This window comes from Cryptomeria japonica, chromosome 10 (genome assembly GCF_030272615.1).
Source record: "Cryptomeria japonica chromosome 10, Sugi_1.0, whole genome shotgun sequence".
In the NCBI taxonomy this organism is placed as follows: Eukaryota; Viridiplantae; Streptophyta; class Pinopsida; order Cupressales; family Cupressaceae; genus Cryptomeria; species Cryptomeria japonica.
In genome coordinates, this window is record NC_081414.1 from 171,339,656 (window position 1) to 171,367,342 (window position 27,687).

Here is a 27,687-nt window from a genome sequence, read left to right on the forward strand (position 1 = left end):
TGTGATGGAGGATTTGAGGCGTCTCCTAGTATTTGTGCCAGCGGATTGTGGCCACCTCCAGGCATGACTGGTACGCTTTGAGGAACTCGGAGGATGTCTCGGCTAGACGTGAGGTTGCCGTGGTGGATGCACAAAGGGCTCGGGAGGAGCTGACCACCAGGTTGGAGGCACTAGTCGCGTGAGACTTAGTTCAGCGTACCCAGGAGTTGGATGCCGGGAGAGCAACACGGGTGGCTATCGAGGACAAATTGGCTAGGGAGACAATATCAATTGAGTAGCAGTTGGTGGAAGCTGCGACTGACAAACGTGTTTTGTAGACAAGTTTGGGTTAGGCACAGGAGGACTGTGATGGCAAAGGAAGCAATATTGGTGAAATCCGCACTTGAGCATCGGCTGGTAGCAGAAAAGGTTTTAAGGCGAGGATGCAGCAAGTGTATAAGATTTGGGCCCGACTAGCGTCAGTAGTTCCTGCCGTTCATCTCTAATTTGTATTAAGTCGTCGAAGTCGACTTCTTTTCTTGGGGGGGATGATGTTGCCCGGAATAATCATTATGTTATGTTGGTATATTATGTTTATGTTGTCGTCGGTAATAATGAGTTACGGCGGTCAGTTAGTTAGCCGACGGGTAGGTAGTTGGAGTCGCGACGGTTGTGTCGCACCCCTTCGGCTGTCATATATTGTACCACCTCCAGGTGTTGGAGGACATGGAATGTTGACGACAGATTATAATATGAACATCTTTTGACATTAATGGAAAGCTACATCCTTTGTAATTGCATTGTGCATTGCTGTTTAGTTTCTGTATTCTTCCTGTTTACCCAGTGAGGTAAACATAGATTTTGTAGTGGTGGGTGAGTGTACCAGGTGTGCATTCATAGGGAATTACAGTGGTGGGCCCCTACTATTCTATGGCATTGGAGGCTATAGATTTGCCCGTAAGCTTCTTTCTTAAGGTTACTAGACGCATTTATCAACCTGTAATTAATTAGTAAATTAATCTACCAAATTAATTAGCTCATTGAATAAACTAGAATAAGTGAATAAGCATTAATCAACCTGTTGATATCGATAACAAGGCTGGTTTATTACCTCAGCCTACGCAATACCACCTTGTGGGGGTTGTATTGGGCCTCGGGTAAGATAAACTACTTTCAACTTGACCTAATTATGCCAGGTGGGAATTCCTTCTGGGTTGGCATAATTATGTTCCATGAGAGACGAACAAGATCACTAGTATACTTGCTTACACAAGGGGAATTCGACACTGTACATACTATTCAAACAATTCATTTATAAAGTATTCTTGATCCATTTGATCCCAAATCAAGTGGATGGCTTCCAATCACAACTATTCTTGTTGAGGAAAGATAAAGTATTCATCTATATCTATAGCTGTGCTAATCCTCTTAAACATTGGGCAAGTTGCCTTTCTATTCAAAAATTTAGGGATAATAAAATGGATATTGACTGGCTCGCTTTCCCCTCCAACTTTGGGCTTTGTAGACCCAAATTGCACATCAACCAACCTTAGTAGCGGATTATATATTTCCTCAAAGCCCTCACCTAACTCTTCTTTTGTCGATTAGAAGGTATGCCCTTATTAATCCTTGATCAAAGCAACGGCTAAAGGAGGGGTTAAGCAACCTAGAAAGTTATTTTCTCATAGGACGTTTCCAGTCAGAACACCACAATCCTCTAGATTGAGCCATGCCATATATATCTACTCTCATCCAGGGTGGGCATGAAATTGAATTCAGCTGTCCCTCTGTGTGTGTGGGGCACCCTTCCTACTGTGACGACGAAGATAAGTTGGGAAATCAAACTCTTTTGGGCTCTATATGTGATAAGCCTCCTACAAAATTGGGGAGGTAGGCCAAAAGAAGGGGTCACCCCACCCTACCAAAAATATTCCCTCTGGTGATTATCACCCCCATAGTCTGGATAGGTCATTTATAGAGCAATTGGTTCAACTAAAGGAGGGGATAAGCAACCTAGAAAGTTATTTTCTCATAGGGCGTTTCCACTCAGAACAACGCAATCCTCTAGATTAAGCCATGCCATATATATCTACTCTCATCTAGGTTAGGCTTGAAATCGAATTCAGCTATCCCTCTGTGTGTTTGGGGCACCCACCCTGCTGTGACGACCAAGATAAGCTAGGAAATCAAACTCTTTTGGGCTCTATACGTGATACACCTCCTACAAAATTGGGGAGGTAGGCCAAAAGAAAGGGTCACCCCACCGCACCAAAAATAGTGCCCTGGGTGATTATCACCCCCATAATCTGGATAGGTCATTTATAGGGCGACTGGTTCAACTATAGAAAGGATGGTCCCTATAGATAGTAGGGACCTTGATCTTAGTTGCTTGTGCCCTACTGTGGGACCTCCATCCCTAGATAGGGAGCCAATCAACAACCTCCTGTTGTAGCGATCCCCCATTCTAAAAGGTTGAAAGTTAGGTCCAAAGTTGTATGTCACTATTGGTGAAGTGTGGTGCTGATAGATTCACCACTCTAGTGTCGCAATCGGACATTGTGTGTTGGGCATCAGGGAAAACTCCAACGACAAGGAACCATAGGCTTTCTCGGACAGGGAAGGCCACCCTTTCTTGTGGCAGCAGACTAACAAGAGCGGTAAGCAATAAGCAATCATTAAATGGGTTTCAACTACAATTCGTGAGAAAATAGAATGGTGGCCTTTACTTTAGGAACTCCCTAGGGCGACCTCTGTCCACCTTCCCACTATAGAAAGGGCCCTATAGATAGTAGGGATTCTATAGTGGGAGGGTGCGGGGCCCTTATACAAACTCTCCACCCGTTCTATAGTGTAGTGTGGGTCCATTATAGAGTAGGCCCTCCCTGCACAAAGTTCTGATTTTCTACTTGGTTGAATAGACCACTCTGGGTGCTTTATAGGAATTAGGTTTAGATTCTCAGCTTTCCAGCTACAACCCCCCCCCCCCAAACCCCTTTCTATAGTTTTAGGGATAGGGGGTCAGTGGTCCTTATCCTTTCCGGTCTAACTCAATCCCCTTTCTCACATGCTACGGTCCCTTAAGTCTCTCGACATGGGAGAATGAGTGATTCTCCCCCTTTGGTAAGCCAAATGATCATATTGCAAAGTGCATTGCAGTTTCCCCTCATTAAGGGGCGCACTCCAATATCATTGATGTTTGATAGCTTTGATAGTAACAGCTGGAATGACCATAACCTCATCCATAGATTATAACAGAATAAGTAATGGTATAGCAATGAACATCGGGATAATACTAGGAAGTATGATCCGAATAATCCCTATAAGTGTTTCGTGAACAATCCTTTGTAGGATTAGAATTCTTCTATAATGAAAATTTCATAATGCACGAACCAACGTCCGCGATATGAGAACCGAAATCAGAATTAGAAGAAAGAGAAATCATGATGTGAGTCAATGATTCCTTGCATCATAGATGTTGCCACACCTTGAGATCCTAATTGGCATGGTTTCGCAACATGACAAGGAGCAATTGTCAAGACCTCTAGATGCTTGGAGAGGAAGAGCCATTTATCCAAAATCATTTCCTTATTACGCTGTTATCTTCAATCCTTCGCTCCTATCCCTATAGATAGTAGGCTAGAGACTCTCCGCCTAATTCTTCTCAGATTGGGAATTGACCCCATTATATTATAGAGTAGGGGCCAATCCTTTCTGCCATTCCAATCAATGTGCACTATAGAAGAGAAGGGTTGGTTGAGTTGCTCCTTTCCCAGTCCTATGACCTAGAACTCACCCCCTAACCCCCATACTATAGTTTAGTTTAGTTTAGTTTAGTCTAGTTTAGTGCCAGGTAGATAGGCAAGATTCCACACCATTATATATGTGATACTGAAATATCCCCTGTAGTGATTTGACTGAAAAACAAGGAATATTTACTGAAAAAACTTGACTCTTCAATCTGCGTGTTATGCTGTTTGGTATTTGTGAGTTATGCTGATAGAGTGTCTCAGAGATTTTTAGTCTAATATGGAGGTCATGCAACATATATTTCTCGTGGTTTAACAACTATTACTGACTAAAATTGATTGGATGTTTACTAGGAATGCATATATGACTATCTTATGAGGTATTATATAAAATTAGGCCCACAAACATGAACTTACAGCAAGCTGACATTATGACAAAAAAATGACATACAACCTCAGAAAATCATGAATGAAGATGCAACCAAATACTCCTTCCTTTCTTATTTCGTATGATGCTCAAATAGGACATTACATTGACAGCATTATGATCAAACACATTGTCCTTCAATAATGAACACTTTCAGGTTTTCTGAAGACAAGTGACAGCTATGGACTCATGCATACAAACTGAGATTACAATAAATTAACAATTCCAAATGAGCCTGGAGTATAGAACCTTGAAGAAGCAAGCAATACCACGGACTAGGGAGCCTCCAATGAGTCAATTCGTCCTCCTATCAAATCACCCCTGCTGCTGCTAATGGAGGTCGGATACATTAGTGAATGACAGCTGCAAGTCCTCCAATCTTCTTCCCAAAATGATCACCTTCCCTTCACCAATGTAGCGCTATTTTCATTGATGAGATTTGATGCCAAATAAGTGAGATATGAGCAAAATCGAAGGTATAGGCTGACTGCTACGATTTTTATTTTAGACTGATATGGCACTAATCCTTCCACAAAAACACCTGCAAATTGTCTCAAATAGAATCACCTAACTCCTTCAAGAATATTGATGGCCTTAGAAGTTTGATTTGATGACTTATTGGTGAATTCTGATCCAAATCGTGGGATAGGAGAGAAGAACACGAACTTGCTTCAGACCTGCAGTTTACAACAGCAAACTCACAAGCTCTCCTCAAAATGTTCTCCAATAGGATCGCCTTGCTACTTCAATCAAAACCGATACACTATGGGCCTTCAATCTGAAAATCTGATAATATCATGAACCCATCCACCATGGAAATATAGAAAACTCAATAAGCACACTTAGGAAGACTGATTTGTCTCCCTCTCTCAACTGCAACCCTTCGGAAGATCTCTCACCTCCTCAGTTCTGCTAATCATCGGAAGTTTTCGTTCCCAAATGATTGTCTGCAGAAACCCTCGGCTCCACAAGTCTACACAAGAAGAGATATTCACAACAACTGATGATGAACAATGAACCACCTTCCTCTATTTATTCTTTTCATATCCAGTCATGTGGTTCCTTTTAGAAGATTCTCTTCTTATCCTGTTGTTACACTTTATTATTTTATTACACATTAATTTAATTGCACTTTTAAAATATTATTATATTATAATTAAAGTGCACACGTCTCACAATATGTGTAATTTCCTTATTCTGCCATAAAATCAAGTAGACATAAAATGTGAAGCCGTAAATCACTGCAAATCGACCCCCTAATCAATCCCCTTGGCCTACGAGGGTCAAGTGATAGGCCAATCCCGTGAATATCTACGGACTAATGAGAAGGGGACATTACAGATACCCCATCTATAGCTATAGTAGGGGATGAGCCCAATGCTCTGTTGTCTCGCTTCTTGCCCCTATATCTATAGTTGGTGGATGGTATCATGTATATAAGGCGAACTACCTAATCTCCCCACTATAGAGGATAGAGCTTATAGTGTACGGTAGTGCCTTACCAGCCCCGACCTTGCTGATTTGAGGCAGGCCTACACCATGGCCATGAGCATTGAAGGTGACTTTAAAGCATGGGGAAAGCAGTTCAAGAGAGGAGAAATGTCCCTAGAAATAATAAAATGGTACTTTCCCCTGCCTCGATAGCAGGTGTTCATAGGGAATAGATGGAGCCTCCCACCCCGACTATGCCCCCTAGTGAGATGGGTGGGAATTATAGTTGGGTAAATTAATATGTTGTTAGGGTGGGTGGGTGGATGGGAGGACAAAAGGTTTTTCCACCCACCAACCCCAGGAAACCCCATAGTCATATAGAATCTGAAAATAGGGGACCTGCAACATATACAATTAGATCTTTAGCTGAAGATGCAGATGGTGACTGAATAAACTGGCACTTAATCTCAATCTCAATAATCTATAACTAGTGGTTTTGTACCTGCTACCTCAACTTCTGCCTCCCCAACCTTTGCCTTCGATGCTAGCTCTCAACTTGGAAAGGATGCCACTGTCTTTGCCATTGGTGTTATGGATCCACTCAGTCAACTGAAACTCTTGCCTGTATCTCTTCCATTGGCTCTGCTGCATGCTCCGTTATTGGCTCTCTAAATGGCAGCTAAATGTTGCCAATATATACTGCAGTGTCTACTCAATCTCAGTCTGTCCCTAGTGGTGCTTATGTTGGAAAGTTTTGTCATTGATGTCAAGAAGATATCAATTATCTTTATAAATAAAACAGATTGTTAGAATGTTGTTGATGAAGGAATAAGTATCATTGATGTCAAAGTCATGTCAAGAAGATGTATGAATGAGATTGTTGGTTTGATTATCATTATTGTCAAGGAGCAAGATAGAAGATGATTTGTCTCTAGAGATGTTTTTAAACTAGCTCATTTTATTGATGCCCAAGACAAACAACCATTAAAGATGACATATCTTGATTATATTAAGAATTCATACAAGGTGGTCAAAGAGACTAAGAGACCTAAAACATATGCAGGAATCAAGAAAGGTGGCAGACTTTATTTAATGAAGCATGATGAATGTGTCGACATATGGTTACGAGTTAGAGATTCATATAAGGGAGCAATGAATAATGCAGCAACAGAGTTTATATAAGACAAGAAGGCAGAATGCTACAACTAATTCTGGTATCCATGTCTAAAGACATTTCATGATTATACAAAATGATTGCAGGCAGAATGTTAAAGACACATATGATAACAAAGCACAGCGAGTTATTGGATATAAAAGTGGCGATTTGTTTGATGACATTAAGCAGCAATTATATGCAAACAGCAATTAATATAAAAAGAAAAGGTGGTCTACTCTCTCAGTCAATACACAGCAATTATCAGGCAAATTCAGATCCCTATGAGCAGCAATTTCATGATGATTAAAAGCAATTATAGTCTAGACAGCGATCATTCTGAAGAAAACAAATGAACAGCAAATATAATGAAGATATGAATAAGACATAACATGGAGTTGATTAAAGGTCAACGATCACTTGAAAACCACACAAAATAAGAATAAGACAATTTGTTTTATCTGATTTGTATAAGTAAAGAATCAACGATTATATTAAAGAGAAAGTCACCATATAAAACAAAAGGCATGTAAGACAAAACAGGATAGGACAAATTGAGTAAAGACAAAAAAACAGAGTCTACGTGGTGATTTGTTTAAAGAAATTACCAATGAGAAGAGGCAATGCAATTTATATTACAGAGGTGGCCGATCCTCTTTCATATTGCGTGCTACATATAAGACAAAATTGTCAGATTAATAAAGGCAGCAATTAATAAAGGTGCAAAAGTAATTTTTCAGAAGGGCGATTAATGAAAGAAAATAATAAAAGTTTTAGTTTGCACAAAGGGTGCATTTTATGAAAAAAAGAAATGTGACCTATTTGAGAGACATAACCTTTTGAAGAAGCATATATTAGAAGACATATATAAATATAGATTGGGAATGAAAGTAAAGTGTGTGAAGAGTGTGACAAAGAAGATATATCTCATATGCACCAGGACTGCCAAGTGTAAAGAAAAGAATATTTGATGGAAGAGTATAAAATTTCTTTTATAAGGTAGATTTGATGAAGAAGATATGAGTGTGTGTAGGAATCAAAGAGAATATATCAGAATTACACCTACAGATCTGCACATGAAGATATGGAAAAGAAAATCATTGAAAAGGAGTTATCTAGCAGATTTGTAAGAAGAGTATATGCAGATTTAAAGAAGAAAAATATATAAAGAAGATTGCATTAAATTTGTGAGAGACAGGACCTATGTAATCAGATCTTATGAAGGCATTGCAAGAGTTTGTCATCCATTGAAGAAGACATATCTTGTAAAGATAAGTATGAGTAGAAGAAATTGAACTATCTATCATCCGTTGTAGAAGCAACATTGACAAGGTGGAAAATGGAAATAGTAGAGTCGGTGCATCATATTGGTGAGGTTGGTGCTCACGAAGTGAATGTAGCTGTTGGTGCCTACAAAGTTAGAAGTGGGAGTTGGTGCTTCCAGCGGGTTGGTGCTCACAAACTAAGTTAGGGGTTGGTGCCTACAAACTTTGTAAAAGAAGAATTATTTAAAAGCATTGATTTGTCATGGTTTTCTCCCATTAGGGCTTCCACATAAAACATTGTGTTATTGTGTTCTTATGTGCATAATGGTTGGAATTTAGTAAATAATACTATTGTAGTTGATAAAGTTTAAATTGGTAAAATAGTTGTTATACTAATTCACATCCCCTCTCAGTATAACCATATGCTCTTCAACTTGAACAAGTGTGTTGCATCTGGGAACTTGCTAAGCCGCAAAAGTCTTGAGTAAAGAAGGTAAGCTCGGGCTATTTAAATACCCTTCCTGTGTGCATTATTGTACTCTTGCCTTTCCTTTTGCTTCAAGCGGTGAATCAAGAGGATATGGATATCCAATGAATGGCTCTCGGTCTGGCTTAGATGTTGATTCATGTGTGCCCCCCCGGGTGGTAGATTAATTATAGAGGGCTTGACGTTCGAGTTAATTGTTGGTGTTACAACCTATGCTACCTTCTCTCTTGCTACCGGTGCTCATGGGTTTCAATAGTGATCTAGCACTAGCTTTGGATCTCAATTTAGAGCTGGAAGAGGTGCTACCATCCTTGCTTTTGGAGGAGGGCTAGCAAGATGATTAATTAACCTCCCTATTCTAGCAAGTTGATTAATCAAGAGGTAGATGCTTATTCTAGTAGGCTTATTAATTAACTAATTAATTTGGTAGATTAATTTACTGATTAATTAGAAGGTAGATGTCATTGAATTTGTGGCTTATTCTTGCTTATTCTAGTAGATTGATTAATACACAAATTAATTAACCGAGGAAGGCAGGGTGGGTTGGCTAGCCGGAACTATAGTTTCCCGCCCACTTGAATCATAGGGCCCCAACAGGGGTGGGTGGGAGGATATAGTTGCAAAATTCTAATTATAGCCCTACTCTATAAATTGGGGAGGCAGCCTACTCGTTGCTCCTAGCCTACTTAACCCTAACTCGTGTGCGTACAATCACCTGCCTCATATCATGGGTATGGACTATCTCATTATAGATGTTTTATGGGATATGGGCTCCTAGCCTATAGTAGGACATCTCTTTAGTCATTGTGATATGTGCATCTTTAGTCAGATGCAAAATAATTAAGCCCCACCCCTATATCTGAAATTATACTATTCCCTCCCACCCAACTCGGTGCCAGAGGAGCTAATGCTATAGATAGCCACTTGAGTCGTAGATTCAGAACTGAAGCTAAAGTATGTAGTTGCCCTTTAGTCTAGTCGGTCATTAGATTGATTGCCCTTCAGTCTAGTCGATCATTAGATTGATCTCCTCAATCCCCCCGATACAATAAATTAGGCATGAATCATTCATCCAAGATAGTGCTGGAACCAACCTACTATCTATCTATAGTCCAACTAAACCCCAACCCACCTACCATTCTACTCCCACTCCTACCAATTACATTTTGTTGTCGGATGTATTATATGAGCTATACATGGAGTAGGGTTGATCCTCTACTTCATAGTCTAACTACGCTATATATGGTGCCCGACAAAAGGTCATTTATCCAGTGCTTGAGGCAATTGAGTCCATACCCTGATGTGGTCCTATATCTATAACTTACCTATAGCTCTATAGCAATTGTGTGGGTGGGATTAGTGCCTAAATATTTGAGAATCAATCTTTGCTGGGGAACAACCCCTTAGAATAGTAGAGGCCCCATGAACATTGCCATTATGGAAGCAGGGTAATAAGCCTACAATCTGGGTAATAAAACTTATCCAACGACATCTACCACAACAGGGTTGGTTCCTACAATTCTATGCTAGAGGATATAGTTGCTGAACTTTAGGGGCCCGGAACTAAGATCGGGGTGGGAGGTAGTTATAGTTCCTTATTCTAGCTTATTATAGCAGGCTTATTAATTCACTGATTAATTATGAAGTATAGTCTGTAGATTAGTACTGGGAGGCAATAGTTTCCACCCCTACAATTTTGTTATAGAAGAATGATCAACAACAAAAACAGCCAAGGGCATTTATGAGTGAGCATGGTGAAGTACTTACGGAGCGTATCCCAAAGGCCTGTAGGTTTGAGATGATATCTCGTGAACCACCTATATATCTATGGGCGGGGAACTCCAAAACAAAGCAGGGTCTTCCTGGTGGGTGAAACATCATGTTGGCCTGTTGGAAAGCCCAGCCAACTAGTTGTTCTGGGGCAATCATTAAACCTTCTATCCGACCCTATAAATAGTAGAGGAGTTGGGCAATCAACGATACCAAATTCGTGGTTCTTCTGAGTCGAACCTAAAATAGATCCAAAAAGGGCTACATCATGTGGTTCCCTCCCCCTTTTAAATATACAGAATGATAATTTGCACAAAGGGTCTCTTGCAATGGAAGATCTGAATCTCCATTTGGGGTAGATCTCAACAGATTCTTCTACAATAGGGCGTAGACATTAATTTGCATCAAAACTTAGATATCCATCTACCGCACTGGGACGTAGACCCAAAATATACCCTAGAGCCTGCTCTTCATTAGTCTTACCTCTTTCAAGTTGAGTAAGATAAGATGACCTAGGCATTAAGAGCAATAGCCTAGGTCCCAGGTGGGTTCAGACTCGATAGGCCCCAATCACTTCTTCCACCCTACAACTCTATCCCAAGAAAATGAGGTCAGTCTTGCCCACTTCTTGGTCAAGACCTTCCACCTTTTTTGTTCCCCTGAGGACATCTTTTTGGGATCGGTGGGCCACCTTACTTTCCACGCACTCTGAATTATAGTTTCCCGCTCACCTTATTGGCCCATCATGAATAGTAGAGCAATTCTCACTCAATCCATGGGTGGGGGGTTATATTGTCACCTGCCTACCCTGCCTCTAATTCCCTGTAATATCCCCTATTGTTATATGACTGAAATGCGTAGGGAATATTGACAAACAGTTGTCTATTAACCTTATACCTGTTGTTACCAAAATATGATTTCTTTCTTGATGTTTATGTCCCAAGGTATAATATCAAACAGTTCACATGCAACATTTAGCTTGCTGGTCTGAGTTTCAAACTGATAATATTGTGTGTTATTGACACATAAAAGGCTTTGCACAACTTTGTGTGTTATTGATTCTGATGCAGTTTTTGGTTTTTGCTTGTTTGAACATATTAATGCAAATCCTTGAATTTGAAAACTAATTAAACTACAGGACAGAGATACATGAATTCAAGTACAAATCAACATCTACAGCCAAGTGACATTATGTCAAACAGTTGGCATGCAACTAATTAATGGAAGTAACAACATATTGGCTGAATGCTACCTTATTCCTCCTTAATATTGAAAAGCAAATAACTGAGTACAAAACACTTGAGCAATGGCCAAGACTCTTGGCTTACAATAGACTATTATTCAGAAATTTCTGAGTACTAATGGCAGCCCGTTAATTCATGCATACTTAACTGAAATCTCAATGTAAACAATGCCAAAATGAACTTGGATGAAGCGCCTAGGTGTGAGAATGAAGAAGCAAGCAATATCGATACACCTTATGCTTTCGTTTTGCCAAATCGACCCCTTCTCCAAAATCGCCCCTGTTCTGATTATATAAAATTATATGCAGCTTCTAAGTCGCCCCTCAAGCACCAAATGATATCAAAATGCCCTCACAAAGGAAGCGCCCCAGCTGGAAGATGATAGCGATGCATTCATAGGCCCTTGTGAGCAAAATCGTGGTCTTCCTTGTATCTGTTGTAAAGTTTGAAAATGACTAATGCCTCCAGTGCAGATCAGAATAGATTATTTGCAGCCTTTAAGTCCCCTTCTTGCTTCAAAAACCATCGATGTCACCTTAGGAGTAGAGCGCTCCAATTAGAGGGTGAAATCAATGCCAAGTGGGGGTTATGAGCAAAATCGTGGGGTCTGGTAGGTCTGGTCGAACCTTATATCAGACCTGAAAAGTGACTGAAACCTCCTCAAAATTCACCTCCAATATGCTCCTAAGGAATCGCCTATCCCTTCTTAATATGTAGATGCAAGCATGGATGTCAATTCACCAATGAGCTGAAGTATTCTCCCAAATCAACTACCATGAATGCTGATGCCAAACCACAATAAACTCAGATATGAAGGACTGAAGCATCCTTCACTCACAATTGCAACCCTTCAGAGGATCTTTCACCACCTCAGTTATGCCATCAATGGGATGTATCGTTCCCAATGACCAATAATGGTAGAAACCCAAGCTGGTTCCTTCACCACAAAGAACTCCAAAATCAAATATCAAATCCTCAATGATTAGAAGCTTAACTTGACTTTTTATACTTTTTCTCCAGCCTTTCAAGAAGCTCCTAGAAATAATTTTAAAATATTATTATTTCACTTAAGTGACTTTTATGATATAATATTAATTTAAGTCACTTTATTAAATTAATTAAATATAAAGTTACCTTTTAATTTTTATTTATTTGATAACTTTATAAATAATTAACTTAATACTTTTAATTAAAATAATCAATTAAGCTATCCTTAAGAAATATCGTTAATTGGGACAACTTAATTAATTAAATTAATTAAATTATTCTTCCTCCAAAATGGGGACATTACATTCCCTCCCACCTTGCATGTGGATATAGTGGATGTTGATCATCTTGACCACATCTTTCGATAGGCTTGGTTGGGCTATAAAAGCTTCATTAGCATTAGAAAGGAGTGTGTGATGAGCGACCACTCTCTAGATGAGTAGCTCTATATAGTAACTAGTTAATACGAGTCGAGTTAGGTACCAACAAGAGACGAGTCACGAAGAGGATATGAAGGAGAATTAGAGGATATGGATATAGAATTAAATCAAAGCATAGGATATAGAATCCAAGGGGAATCATAGCTTCTCTAACTATATACACCTTTGCTATGTGCTTTGTTATTTGGGACTTAGCTATGGATTTTGGGACTAGAATTGTAATTGCTAGTTACTAAAGATTTGGAAAAGAAACTAATCCATTCAATCCACGAAGATCAATCTACTAATGTGTCGTTGAATATTTCTACAGGTGGTAGGTACACAAGGTATTATCAAGCAAGGGAATGCACATAATGGGTAGGAGAGCCTCAATACTATAGCACTACTTCAAGGGAGCAAATGTCAAACCTGCTCTAGGAGATAGGGATGAGCATTGCATAGAACGGAGAAGAAGAAGTCTTTGGATTGGGATACTCCTCCCTATGTCCTCCAACATGGAAAGGATGGTGGAGCGTAGGTGGGAAGCTATGATATGGATACGGTGCTCGGCCCTCCAATGCATCTCCAACTCTTGCCAAAAATTAGAATTGGACCTTTGGGCAGTCGAGTGCCAACTATAAAGAGTCGCCCCTTCCTGAATGACCGTACCAAGGAATTCCACCATAGTCTGTGCGGCTATGGTTGTGAATCCTAATGAAGAACCATTCAGGCCAAATTGTAGGAAGTGGGTGATACCTTTCCAATTTCCTCTCAAGAGCTCTATGGTACCCACAATTCCTGTTGAGTAGTCGTCGACATATCTCACGTTACCAATCCTAATTCCTTCTGGCACCCTCCTATTAATTCCCCCCCACTTGGGGGTCAACTATCCAAACTATCCATAGCCACCCTACCTCCATATTGCAAGGGGGGCATCTGTAGCCTAGGTGGGTGGGGGATATTGCGAAGCTCTCATTCGCCCTCACCCTTAATGCAATACAGGGGTAGGAAGCTTTCGCCTCTACCTCTAAAGATAGGGATAAGGGGAATGGATTGAGTAGATCAAAGGCAACTATTCAAACCATCCAGATTTAACCTACCTCTCCTCCCATCCACTCCAAGGGTTGGCCCTCCTAGGGTGATAGGGAGAAGGGTGAGCGATAGCGAACTTTAGCGAGTGGGAGGAATAGCTCTATATCTGGGGGCAAGATTGCCCATAGAATAGTAGGGGCCCCCAATAATTTTAGTTCATTCCGAGTTAACCTCTATAGAACTAATTTCTGCAAATGCCCTACTATACTATAGTCGTCGTAGGGGCTTGGGGAGTAAGGATTGATACTCATCCCCAATCATAATTGATGAGTCACAGTCACATTCCTAATAAGAATGAGTCAATGACAAGGATGGCAATGATTCATACCCCCGATCCTTCAATGTCTCTCTCAGGTTATTTCATAATACCTTCCTATTGATTGCTTCTTTCGGATCAAATTGATTATGTCATTCCGACGAGTGTGCAACATTGATTACAACTCATCAATGTCGATCTAGACTCCTCTTCTACCACAAATAAATGGGACAAATGGGGTAGTCGACTCATCGAATGAATAGGGAGGGGTGGATCAATGAAACTGTTATTCCTAAATCATTCCTCTCCTACCATAGGCTCATTTGGCTTTTAGTTAACTAATTTTTCGGAGGTGATATTTTTGTGTTCGCCATACACTTTGATGCTTGAGAATGACTTTGTTTGCCAAATCTAGGAAATAGAAAGTTGGTGTATGTCGTTCTTAAATTGACGCCATACATTCCTCTTGTATTGACGCGATATGTGGATGAAAGAAATATGTCGTATGATGCTAAAAGCAACCTACTGTACAAGCCAATAAAAAGGAATTCATATGATGAAGACTGTAACACATCATACATGGTGTTGATGTATAGCCATGGGCCTCATACTTCCAGCGACGATCAGCAATAAACTCATATAGCCGTTGGCTATTCCTTTATTGTAGATGAGTTAATTACAATGTAATTTATATCTAGTCATTGGTGTCGACTTGTGAAGGGGCGCTTAACTTGAATATAAAATAACATCTGATTGTGGCCGACTTTGCATCTAGGAGGGTTGCATCCTTTGGAGATATATCCTATTGATATGTATAAAAGGAAGTTGTTGTTTGTTACTTCAGTATACACACATTCCATTCATTAAAGAGAAGAGCAAATTCCTACAGCAAGAGTTTGATATTACAGATCAAAGTTATTCTTCAAGGAGTTCGATATTATTTCTTTTGAGTTTGCATCAAGTGTGATGTTACTATTTCAGCCTTATGATTGGCCTCATTGTAAAGCTAATTGTTGTATAAGTGATATATTGTTGCTGGGTTTTTCTCCCTCAAGTTGGAGGGTTTTCGTGGGGTATCTTGTTGTGTTATTCTATTCATTGTTTCATTTCTAGTTATTGCAAATCTGACCTTAAAAATTAACATGGTATCAGAACGGGTTTAAGAGAATTTGATTAGATTGGACTAAGTCTGGCGATTCTACCTGAGATGAAGGAGATGCACTTACTTTATGGCGATAGGTAAGAATTGATTATGTTTGGGTTTGGTATCTGAGAACGTAATTCTCAGGAATAGCAACTGGAGGTTGTCATAGCTCCTGATGCGGTCTTTGTATTGAAAAATTTCTTGAAAGAATTTAGGTGATCAAATTTGGTGGTGCAGAGAGACTATCTCTGGCGCAGCTAAGAATTATTTAGTAATTTATATGCCATCGCATCTTCAATGTTGGACGGGTCGATCTATAATGACTAGTGGTCATGTTCATTGTCTTTGGTCATTGTTATTGCCGTTGATGGAGGCAAAGCTACAGATGCAATCATAGGAGTCGGGAGTCTTCTTATGCTAGCGATATGTGTAACAACGGAAGTATTCCCATCCAACAATGATACACGAAATCATTTCGCTCCTTATGTTGATCAGGCTCCGTAATGAATACCGACGAAGTTGATACCTTATTGCATTTGCATATTGATCGATTTCTTTGCCACCATGGATGCTTTATATGAGTGTCGGGATCTTTAAAAGAGCACGGGAATAATCATTCCGAATAATTGTCACCCGATTGACCAGATCTAGAATTCAAACAAATGTGCAAATTTCGTGCCTTACAGTATTCGATGGTTTGATAACCATGAGACTGCTTGTATTGAATTTGTAAATGCTTGCTCTGGTCTGTAATGACAATCCACCGAGGATAGGAATGATGATGGCAATGTTGCTCAGAACGCTTATCTCTCGGGATCTCAACGCAGCCTTCCAGCTTGTGAGTAATGATCTTATCCGCTTCTAACACAAGTCTTCGGGTGTTGCTAGTATGGACACGTGATGAACTCGAACTATTGCGGATGGCACTGGTGATGGATGTGAGGTCTGTCGCATAGTCTGGATGTGCTGAGGTTCATCTTTGATTGTCCTCATCATCTGAGAATCATAGAGCTTGTTGCACCTGTATAGCAATTCTAGGTGGGTTGCAGCTAGAAAAGGGGTGCATCGATAAATTTGAATGGTCAACGACCATATTCAAATTTACCCAACCACCACTACAAATTATGAGACATGGGCTTGTGATCAAGTCGTGAACCTGAAGAAGGAAGGTTGTGGACTAATCTGATTGTAAGAGCACCAAATCATATTGAGTACAGTGATTAGCATTTATCAGAATCTTTAAAGAGATAAGTATTCCTTGCTTGTATCTTTGAAATCACCTTTCTGGGCTGAAATTCAGTTTATTTGACATCGATTATGTGGATCGTGTGATTAGCTGAGGTCGCGGTTTCTTTTTGTGGTGATCACTGACATAAAATCCCTTGGTGATACTATTCACTCATTGCGAGTTGTGAAGATTTCTGAGCGTGACTCAAAAATGAAAGGAGAACAACAATCTCGATTGTGATTGGTTGGTCACATCGATTCCATTCTCTATGTGCATGGATTGTGATGGTGCCTTGAGAGGCCTAGTTCTATATTGAATATGATGGCTGCATAATGTGTCTAAGAAATTTGAGTTGATCAGATTGTCTTTTGTGCTGAGATTAGCACTTTTGAGAGCAGTAAAGATGAAAGAAAGATGTTTCAAAATCAACAAAAGTTATATTATTTCTTTAATTGATCTTTCAATGATATTTGCTACATACTTCACTTGTAGTTTGATTTCTTTTATATAAACTATTATTAATCCTTTTAAAAGGCAGGTTGGATCGAGAAGCAAATGAATGATGAATTAATTATTTGAGATTGCTTAAGGAATTCAAGGGAGGAAGAGCTTGAGGCATCCTGTGAGGAAGCATCGCAGGCTGAAGACTAGAGACACAACTTGCTGCCATAAAGTTGAGTTGGTGATACATAACTATAGACATCTCTTGAGGGCACAAGTTCGGGTCTGTCTTGGATGGAGAGTTTGCATCAGCAAGAAGATGAAGATACTAAAAATATCACTACAGATTGTCATTGTAATCAGTTACTTCAACAGGAGTTAAATGTCGAGGATTCAAGGCTTGAGTTGAGAGCATGTCTTGGAAAAGAATTAAGGTTCTGAGATGGAGGGGAAGCTCACTTCCAGAGGATTTCTTTGCAATCTTCGAGGCAGGGATCAAGAGGGAGTTTTGTGACTTACTGAGAAGAAGTGAAGGTTACTGTGTTACAAGGCAAAGTGCTAAGACCTTGGAAGACCTCTTCAGTCACAGAGAACAGAATTGCACAAGACAGTCAATCTGGATTTGACATTGGTAGCTCCGCAAACCTATTCTGAATAGAGTGATCTGGGATGGGGTCCAGGAGGACAGTCCTGAACTCTCAACAATGCCAGAGGTGTGCGCTGGAAATCATTTCTCTAAAGCAGGCGTTGCAAGCAATCTTGGACAAGGAGGTCAGAAAGTTGATGCAAGTCCTTGGAGCTTCAGATGGAGTTACATCATCATGAAGATTTGTGTTAATGCATCTTTCTTTGTGAGAGAGAAATTTGAGGTGAAAGCCCTTATCAATGCATTTTTCTCCGAGACGAAGAAATTTGAGGTGTAAGCCCAACTATCGGAAACTACCAACTACTCGGAGACAAATTGTTCATTACATGGCCAATCATTATTAACAAAACAAAACATTATTTATTATTTACGACACTTTTGCCTACTATAGGCACAAAGGGATATTGCGGGGAAACAAGGTGTAATAGGACATATGCACTCTATTTTGTAAACATGGGATGGTAGTACCTCTAGTGGTTTTGATCAATGCTCATTGATGTATTTTACTTACCCCACCAAACAAGTGGTTACATTTGTATTTAACTTTCGCATTGAATAAGTGGAAGTGCCCTCTTTGCTTTCCCACTGCAAGTGCCCTCTTTGTTTACACACTGAATAAGTCATTGTTTTGTACTTACACTTTGTTGAATAAGTGTGTAGTGACTTTCTTTTTAGTTGTATCACATTTTGTTGAACAAGTGTGACTGTTCAGCTTGGCACCTAGTGAAAGATCCCTGATGGATCCCCTTGCTGATCTGCTGTAGTTTTTAAATTAATAAACTATATTTTCCTATGTTTCCTTTGATGGTTTTAGAGAATAGACAGAAGTTGCAAAAGGTTTGTTTATTTTTGTGTTTTTGATAGTTTTTCAGCAAGTAATAATTGAAGAACAAGTACATGAAAAGAGCATTGGAAATAAATGTTCATACACAGCCAAATCAGAATCATACCAAGCAGATTTCTGATTATTTAAATCAAATAATTATCCAGATAGTGATTCCAAACAATTCCAGGAAGATTACAATAACAATGAGTCCAACCTGGATGAAGAGTGAATACTATAATCAAGAAGGAGGCTGCGACAAACATCCAAAGCTCTTACATAGCTTCACGTGGGAAGAGAAATGGTTGCAAAGTACAGTCGTACGGCTGTTAGGTGATGCCAAGCTGAAAACCCCAATCTCCACGCTGAAGCCTAACTCTGTTCACTGAATCCTCCAGAAAAGATGTCGTACCAACTTTAAGGCACTAAAAACTGAATTCAAGAACCAAATAATCACTGTGCTGGGGGCTACATCCCAGACAAGCAAGACCCTGGGGTTTCCGTCCGAGATGCTGAATCGCTCTCCAGAGCAAATTCTCCAAATCAAAGATGAAATGTGTAAAAGATACTTGATAATTAGGTTACCATCTCCTTATAACTTCTTCCCTCTAGCTTGAACCCTAAAAGTGTATGAAAAGTGCGCTTAGGCTTATAGTCTTATTTCTCATTTTTAGTCGCCAAATATAGAGAAAACGCCACTTTTTTAATATAAGAGAATCCCGTTCATCAAAAGGGTCCCTGACAAATGGGAAACATTTAGAAAAGTTCAAGACCTTCCAACGAGCTATAACACATGGGCATATGCATCCAGATGAAGCCAAAAACCCCTTATTACTCCAAAATGGCTATAAACATAGCCTTATTTAATTAATTAAACGCTAACTTAGGAAATATTTAAATATATTAAAAATATAACCCAAATAGCTGCAGAAGGCTCAAATGACTCCAAAAGTCTGAAACGAAACCTGTCACCTGTCTGTGACTGATGTCGGAAATCATGGATCAATTGGCAGTCTCATCCCTAAAATCTAGGGATGCTCCTAGAAACTAGGAAACACACCCAAATCTCCTAAAACTGAAACCAAGGAATGGTCTCATGGAACCCCAACCCTGGATGCTGTCACAACCTCCTAAAAAGTAGGAACTGCCTCCTAAAATGTAGGAACTGCCTTCTAAAATCAAGGAACTGCTCCAAACTGGTCTACTGCTGCTAGAAACACCAAATCCAAACACTAAATATCCTGACTGAGTCTCTATCCACCATTGCCAACCTACAAGACTCCATAATAGGCTAACTCGCATGTCTCTGCTAGACAAAGCTAAAGAGGGGACATGACACCTAGTGCTTTTACTTTCAGCTGCTGCCATTTAATTTGTTGTGAAGATCCTTTTACCATATACCTATAATTATGCGAACTTGGCATTTTCTGTCACCAATACCTGACTCACTGTAACACAGCTTCCTTGTCATCTCTAGGGTTTGATACCATTTGAATGGGAATGTCTATTCAAAATGCAACCACCCCTTTCCTCTTCCTACTCCACTATGACCAAATTACATTATTGGATATCAAAATGAACTTTTTGTATGCAAAGGAGTTCTTCAACTTTTTACTTGTCAAGATATATTGAATGTCTCCTTTCTATGGTTAAGGTACTTTTGGTGTGAAGTTAAATTCCATGATACTTTTCTATTATATATTCTAAGAATTCTCATTTGAAGCTTTCCTGTCTCTTATTATTCATCATAAAGTTGTTAACAGACACTCAATAACCATCATACACAACACCAAAAAATACTAATAAAAGATACTCTATTATCCATGCACATCTGAGCTGTGAAACATATTTTTCATATCTTCTTATATATTACGCATTAGTTTCTTACCAGTTCCATCTTCCTATTAACATATCAGTCCTTAGTATAATACTCTCTTTCAATTCTCACCTGTCACATGCTGTAACTATAGCAACTGGGTCATATTTTAATTCCACATCACAAACAGTGTACCTTATAAAGTTAAAAATTCCAAAACTCTGTTTAGTCCCTTCTACATTACCTGATATCAATACTAGTTCTGCTGTGGAGAGCTTTCCATTACTCTAGTCCATCTTAACTGTATTTTTGCAGTTCAACCAAAGTTTTTTTTTAACTTGGAGGGAAATTTTGATGCATTTGCTTACTGATGCACATGCTACCAAGGCTCTGTGTTAAAAAATGAAAAATTTATTACCAGGAAGCGTTAGCAACCTGCAACTTTACTTGTATGAACTGCATATTTCACTGATAGCACATCCTCTTATTATGACAGGAACTTACCAGAGGTTGGAAGTGCTCATGAGGTGTTAGGGGTACCAACTGTCAGTGCTCGTTTTGGGACTGCACCATTTATCTGGAATTGGGCAATGTCAGCTGTTGCAAATCTAGTCCCTGCGGTATGCATGCCTCAGTTGTATAGTAAAGTCTTCTTTTAAGCTTTTTTTAGTCCTGAATGCTTTACTAGTGCTAGGTTAATTGGGTTTCTGCAGTCAGGAAGTAAAGCCTCTGAAGAACAACATAGAAGCTTAGAACACATACTATGGTTGATGTAGTTTGCAATCATATTATTATTTATCTATGTTCTTGAAATTTCAAGGCATAAACAATGATCCCTCTTACATAAAAGTTGTTACAATATACATTTGGTGATCTTAACTTAATTCAAAGCGTGTGACACCACTTAAGAGCATCGTTACAGATAAATGTAAAGAAGAAACAAATCTTTTCTTTAGGCCTGGGTTCATGGTTTATACTTAAAGATTATGAGTGGTTGTAAAAAAGGACAGATCTGTTTTTGTGTCTGGGGTCACTGTATATAAAATCTGTTATTCTGCTCATGTTTTGTGGCAATAATGGCTCCCCATGTAAAGACTCTTTGGCATTGTATACCCTTTATAGTTTATTCTACTCAAGATTAAGGCTTTAACAGTGTCTTCAATATCCGTTTAAGTGATTGAAAGAGTAAATATATATGTTGATATGCAAATCGAGCTCCTACAATGAGCATAATCTTTTGTTTTGGAATTTTCTTTCCTGAAGTAATTTGCCAGTGTGATATGAAGAATTATCCAGAATAAGATATAATATTTGTATACACCTAAATTCACACGTTAAATTAGTAGATGCTAAGTTTTTTTGTACTTCCATTATCAATCACAACATTACAGCACTTACCTTTTGTCTTGCAGTTTGTCCCAAAGATATGTCTTCTTTGCTATATTTCCTTCCTTTTACTCTTAAAGACTCTTCTTGACAGCAGGTTCTATTCTTTTTTCGATCACAAGCTTTTCTGCTCCCTGATGATGGATCACAGAGCATGATCTAAAACATTAATGCCAAAAGCTATTAGAGCTTAATCCAGAAGCAATCTAATGTTGCCTATCATGGACTGTGGAAATACAATGTCTCTCAGCAGGTTCTCTCCTTGTCTGGGTTCTTCAACATGCTTTTGGTGATGCCACAAACTCTGTGTTGATGGGTGTTTTGTGACACTCTACAATGCTGAATAAAATACCGAGTATTCTATACTCTCTTGAATAAGGAAACCTCAAATGCTAAACAATGTGATCAAATAAGGCTACCCCAAGGTCCCCAATGTCAGGTCTTGACATGCAATGGTTAGGCTCAAATTATGTGATTTGCTGGTATCACAAAGGGGCTTGGAATGCTAAACTGACTTGGACTTCAAATAAAAGACAAAAGGGATAAGGGTTAGAGAATCTAAGCTAAACCTAAGGACAATGATAATAATAAATAATGTTAGATAGACAAATTCCTTAAATCAAGCTTTGCTTCACCATGATAACAACAACTACACAAAACTGATGCGATCTCCAAAGGTAGTGAATGATTTTCGTTATTGCAAACATCCATTCAAATACCCAATGCTAGCGCAATCCAAATGAACATCCACAATTGAACTATAGCCAAATGAGGTTTAGACTAACCATGCAAAGCAATTTGCAATCAACAAACTACAAATGGTATTAACCAAGGAATTCATCACATATTTTCACATTTCTCCATCAAAATCAATGAACTTCAACTAAAACTTTAAGAAGTAGAAACCGTGTAAAATGTTGAAACATCACACAAAGATCCACCATATCTTCAATGAATCATGTATTTATTCCAGCATGGTCTTGGCAACAATTTCTAATCTCCTCCTCCTTCTATTATTCTAACTCTACTCTTGCTACTAACTATTGCAAAGAAAAGGTCTAGCCTTATATAGAGCTCTCAATTATAAATGAAGGGACCAAATTGATTCTATATCAATGGCCAAGATAATTCAATGAAACCCTAAGTTGGGGTAGTTATAACAACCACCACCTCACATTTAATACCATCCAATGAGAAAATTACAAGTCCTTAAATGCACATCCTTTTGAGGAAAAGGACCGATGAAAATTAGCATAGCCTCAATGACATAATTTACATTGTAGTTGATGACACTTCATTCAATGCATCCACATGTCCACTTGTTGATGAGTCAGGTTCAATGAATCTGGACATGTTGACCTTGAATTGTTTGATTGGTTGGAGATGAGTAGGCACCACCTTAGCTTTCATATCTTGTAAACTTTCTTTGTTTCAACTCCACTTCTATATCATCATAAAGAAGTCTCTCCATCTCCAACGGATGAGTTTCTAACTTTGATTAACTCTTCTGAAACTATCTTTCTTGCAATTTCTTTGTCCTTGGGCTTCATTGCGCATTTCATCTTCATCTTCATGACATAGCTTCATCAATGTATTGGATACATTTGAGCTTGACTTCTCCATGTTAACTTCCTTCATCATAGAGTAGTATTCTTCTTTGTCCTCATCTTGAAGTGTTGATCCTATCTCATTTTCTTGTTGAGTCCTTCATGTTGTAATGTTCTTCATCCTTGTAGAGCAATCCTTGAAAAGATCCCTCTTTATCATGATGTTGAATTCCTTCTTCAAGTGTGAATCTTGTCTTTCCTTGCATTGTTGTCCTCCAAGTTACCTTGCTGAGGTTGTGATATCCTCCTCCTTGTTAAGTTCTTTTCATCTTGTATGATTTAGACTTTGACTTCTTCATGTTGCTGTTGAAACATCTTTCTCCTTGTTCACCTTCATCTTTTCTCCACCATCCCACACACTCAATCCTTGCATCAAACTTGAAAAGACAAAGAAAATACCTTAAATCATAATTTAAAAATGAAACCCTAAGTAAATGGAATGCAAGAAGATTATGATAAAAACTGAAAGTTCAAATTCTTGCATTTGTAATTCATATTGAAGAAGCCTATGAAACAATATCCTTGGCATCCTCAATAATTCATGAAAAATTTGTTTCACAAAACCCTCCAAAAATCTGGTAACAACCCTTATTTTCACCCTTTTCACAAAATTTCCAGAAAAAGGAGGCTTAATATATTCTGATTTATTTCTAGTAGCTTGGAATTTGACATGGATATCACTGTGATGCTGATACAGGGCTGAAGAATACTTAGGTTGATGAAGGAATTTGCTCAAAACAGGGTGTAAATCGCCTTCCTACTCTACAGTTCACCTTCCCTAGGTCGATTTGCCTTGGCACAAATTCGCACCTCCAGGTCTGCTCCTAAATTCTCTTGAATTTGTTTCTGAATGATGTGAAAATGGAGTTTTAGACTTCTCATATATGGCACTCCATCTAGAAACGATAATTTGCCACTAAGGAGGGCCAACCTAGGTATCATTTTCACTTGTTTTCAATGTGCAATTTTGAATTTCCTTCATCCTCATTCAGGTCGGCCAGCCCTTTCTCTTTGGATTTTATTGCATTTTAAATTGTTTTTCTTGGAAGGAAATTGTATATCTTCCAAGTCGAGTCGGCTAGGTTAATTTCATGAATTTTACCATGCTAGGAGAGGTATCAATATAAGGTCAAGCACGCAGCCTCTTCCAAGCAAAATTCTATCTACTTATGCATTTATTCATATGAATTCCTGCTTTTACACGTTTGACCTATTCCTAGCCAACCTTAGCTTATTTTTCACTCATTCCACTTGTATTTGATGTTTTTACTTAATCGCCTATACTCTCCCTTGGTGGGATTTACATGTATCCATGGACAATATGAGTGCATTTGAGAGGTAGTCCTAGACAATGTGAGCACTTGTGAGGAGTAGTTTCAGACTATAGGGTGCGTTTGAGGGTTAGAGAAGGATTTTCCAAGCGCAAATCAAGGTGTTCCAAGGACTTTAGGGTCCAAAACTCCTAGTTGCATATCAACCTCAAGCAAGGACAAGTGAGTGCAATTTGTATGTTGTGCAAGAACAAGTGAATGATCATCTAAAGTTGCTAAGGAAAATCCATGAATTGCCTAAGGGAAACTCGAACTTGAGGGAGAATCCATGTTCCAACCTTGGATTTTACATTTTAATTTCCTTACTTGAACTTGAGATTGTGCATTTCAAATTTTGAACTCCATACTTCAATCATGGATTTTGAATCTCAAGTTTGGAATTCCCTATCTCAAAACAAAGATTTAAACTTTGAATTTAGGAATTCCATATTTTAATCATGGAATTCTGGATTTCAATTTTGAATTTCACATTTTTAAACAAGGATTTTCCATAAAAATTGCAACCTTGTCGAAGGATTTTTTACAAAATTTTCCTTTTTTTCCTCTCTTGTCAAGGTCGGAAAATCCAACATTTTCCTTGTCAAGTTATTACATCTTTGAAAAATAATTCCTCTCTGAATCCACACTTAGCATTTCAAAATTTCACTTTCGGGACAACTTGTCTTGAAAACATTTTGACAACATTTGACAGCTTTGACAACTATGTGAAGTCTCTCACAATTTCGCCCTCAATTCCCGATCTTGAAGATCTCATGGATTCTGGACTCAAATTCCTAACTTGATCACACCCCTCGAGGACAAACCTTGCACTCTAACTCATTTGAAGGATTGATCAATACACTTTTCCTGGACTGTCAAGGTATTACTACCTTCCCCAAAGGCTTAAAGATCAAAATTATTGCCCAGCTAAAGACAACTAAATAAAACACTAAGCTAACAAGCTAGAAAAAGAGGGGTCCCCATTTGCAATGGGGTGTGTATGTTTACAACATAACACTCTGCATACATGCTTGCACAACTAGTGTACTACTTTCATATCTTATTTCACCCCCATTGTGAGTACAAGGAATGGACGGTAACCAGGTTCTCTGCATCTGAAACACGCTCCACTAAATGACCAGCCTTTTTCTCTTCCATGGCTTGTTCCACCATTTTCTTGCTGATTTGACATTTGAGAAATATACGATTCTCTCCCAGACCACTATCAAGTTTTCTCATTGAGTGGTTTGTTTCTAGCAGTATTAAACCTCCCTCTTCCTCTTGGTAAATTTATTTTCCTACTTGATATCTTCTCTTTGGTTTTTAAATGCAAATTGTTAAAGCTTCTCACATAGTGTGCAATCAGACCATACTCAACTCATCCCTTCTGTTCATTCTCAGTCCATTTAAGTATCCTGCAACCTTCTGGCTATCTTCTAGAATTCCTTTGCATTGTCTTTCACACTAAGCTCTTTTTTGCCTCAAATCTCTTTAGTTTCTTCAACAATTCCAATTGATAATCTGCAGGCAAAAAATTGCCCTCCAATTTGTTTACATGACCTTTCAAATTGGTCTGAGCCACTTTTACTTTTATTGGCTCAGGCATGTCAATAATTTTGAAGTATTCCTCCATCTTTATAGGCCAGGATATTAATTACTTAGGGTTCAATGTGCTTGAAAGACATAGGACTTCCATCTGAGTTTCTCTTTCCAATTTTTGAGATAGCTCTAATGAGCCTCTCTTCTCTTGCATCTAACTGCTGCTTATGTTCTCTTTCAGAATCTTCAACTCCCAACTCTTCATATCTACATCGCTCACATCATCTCTTCCCAAAAATTCTCTTCTTTTGTCCTCTTCAATAAAATCTAACCTCACTTGCATAACTCTTAACAAGTCCACAACTTAATTCAGTCTTCCTGCCACATTGGAAACTCCTACACCACCTCTCTTGACTACTCTTTTGGGAGGCATGTTGACGCTTCTCACTTTTGTCACTCAAAACTCACTGTCATAAAATCCCTTTGATTGCAATCCTATGAAAGTTGAGTGTGCCCACAAATTGGATTCAAAACCAACTCTAATACCATTTAGTGCAGACAAGTATAGGGGTTTAAAATTTAAAGTAATGACTGCCTGTCCTTGCATCCATGTCCTAGGTTCCCTTAGTGGACCCGAATCAACACGTAATACATTCAATAAATTAATATTTCTTTATTAACTAGAAAAAAGCTAAATATGCTGTAGTCAAGCATTTCTGTTGCATAACAAACACTCTAATAATTTAATGCTTTTGAATAGAACACTATAGGTTGATGTTTTATGCTGCAAAACAGAATTGGTAGAGACAGCTAGAGACAATGTTACAAACAACCATGGAGATTTTACACAAACGGTTATGATGACTCATTAGAAGTGGCAACGAATACTTTTTGGGCAGCTACATGCAAATTGCCTCTCTTTTCCCTTGTGAAAAAAACCCTGTCGTCCCCTCTTTCTTCAAGAGCTCCATTTTTTTCCAAGAGTCCCTCCCCTCTCTCTTGAAAATCAATGTTTGAGATCTATTTTCTAAAACTTAGCCACTTGTCTCTTTGCATTCAGGCCAACTCTTCACATTCTTTTGCTTTTTGGATTGCAAGTTGAAACTGCTGCAATGCTTCAAATCTCAGCATTGCTGGTGCAGTTGTGTTATTGACCCTAATGATGGCACTTGGACACATCTTCCTTTTCTCAAAGTGCTGCACTTGCAAGTTATGAAGTGAGCTTCATTGATAGTTGTGAAAGATGTCAATGAGGCATTTAGAATTTCTAGCAACATTTCGCCTTTAAAGTGTTATCGTAGGTGGGAGACTACTTGTTGTCCTCATTTTTGTTCTCAAAAATGAAGGACCATTACATGAAATTTTTGTGAAAAAATGAAAAATTTTACTCTCTGGCACGCTTCCCGTGGCAGAATTTCGACTAATCCTTGGCCTGGCTTAATCCTCGGTCCATCCTCGAACTACGTTTCGAATTTCGTCAAATTCTGGGTT

General features: G+C 38.8%; 1 protein-coding gene across 2 annotated transcripts in view; it reads left to right on the forward strand.

Moving 5' to 3' along the window:
• The window catches only part of LOC131047645 (uncharacterized), a 179,892-nt gene that overhangs the window by 127,884 nt on the left and 24,321 nt on the right, over positions 1-27,687 (forward strand). For both annotated transcript variants that reach the window (XM_057981432.2, XM_057981433.2), the window contains exon 8: positions 20,851-20,974. In XM_057981432.2, the coding sequence (XP_057837415.1) occupies positions 20,851-20,974 (124 nt within the window). The remainder of the gene's footprint in view (positions 1-20,850; positions 20,975-27,687) is intronic.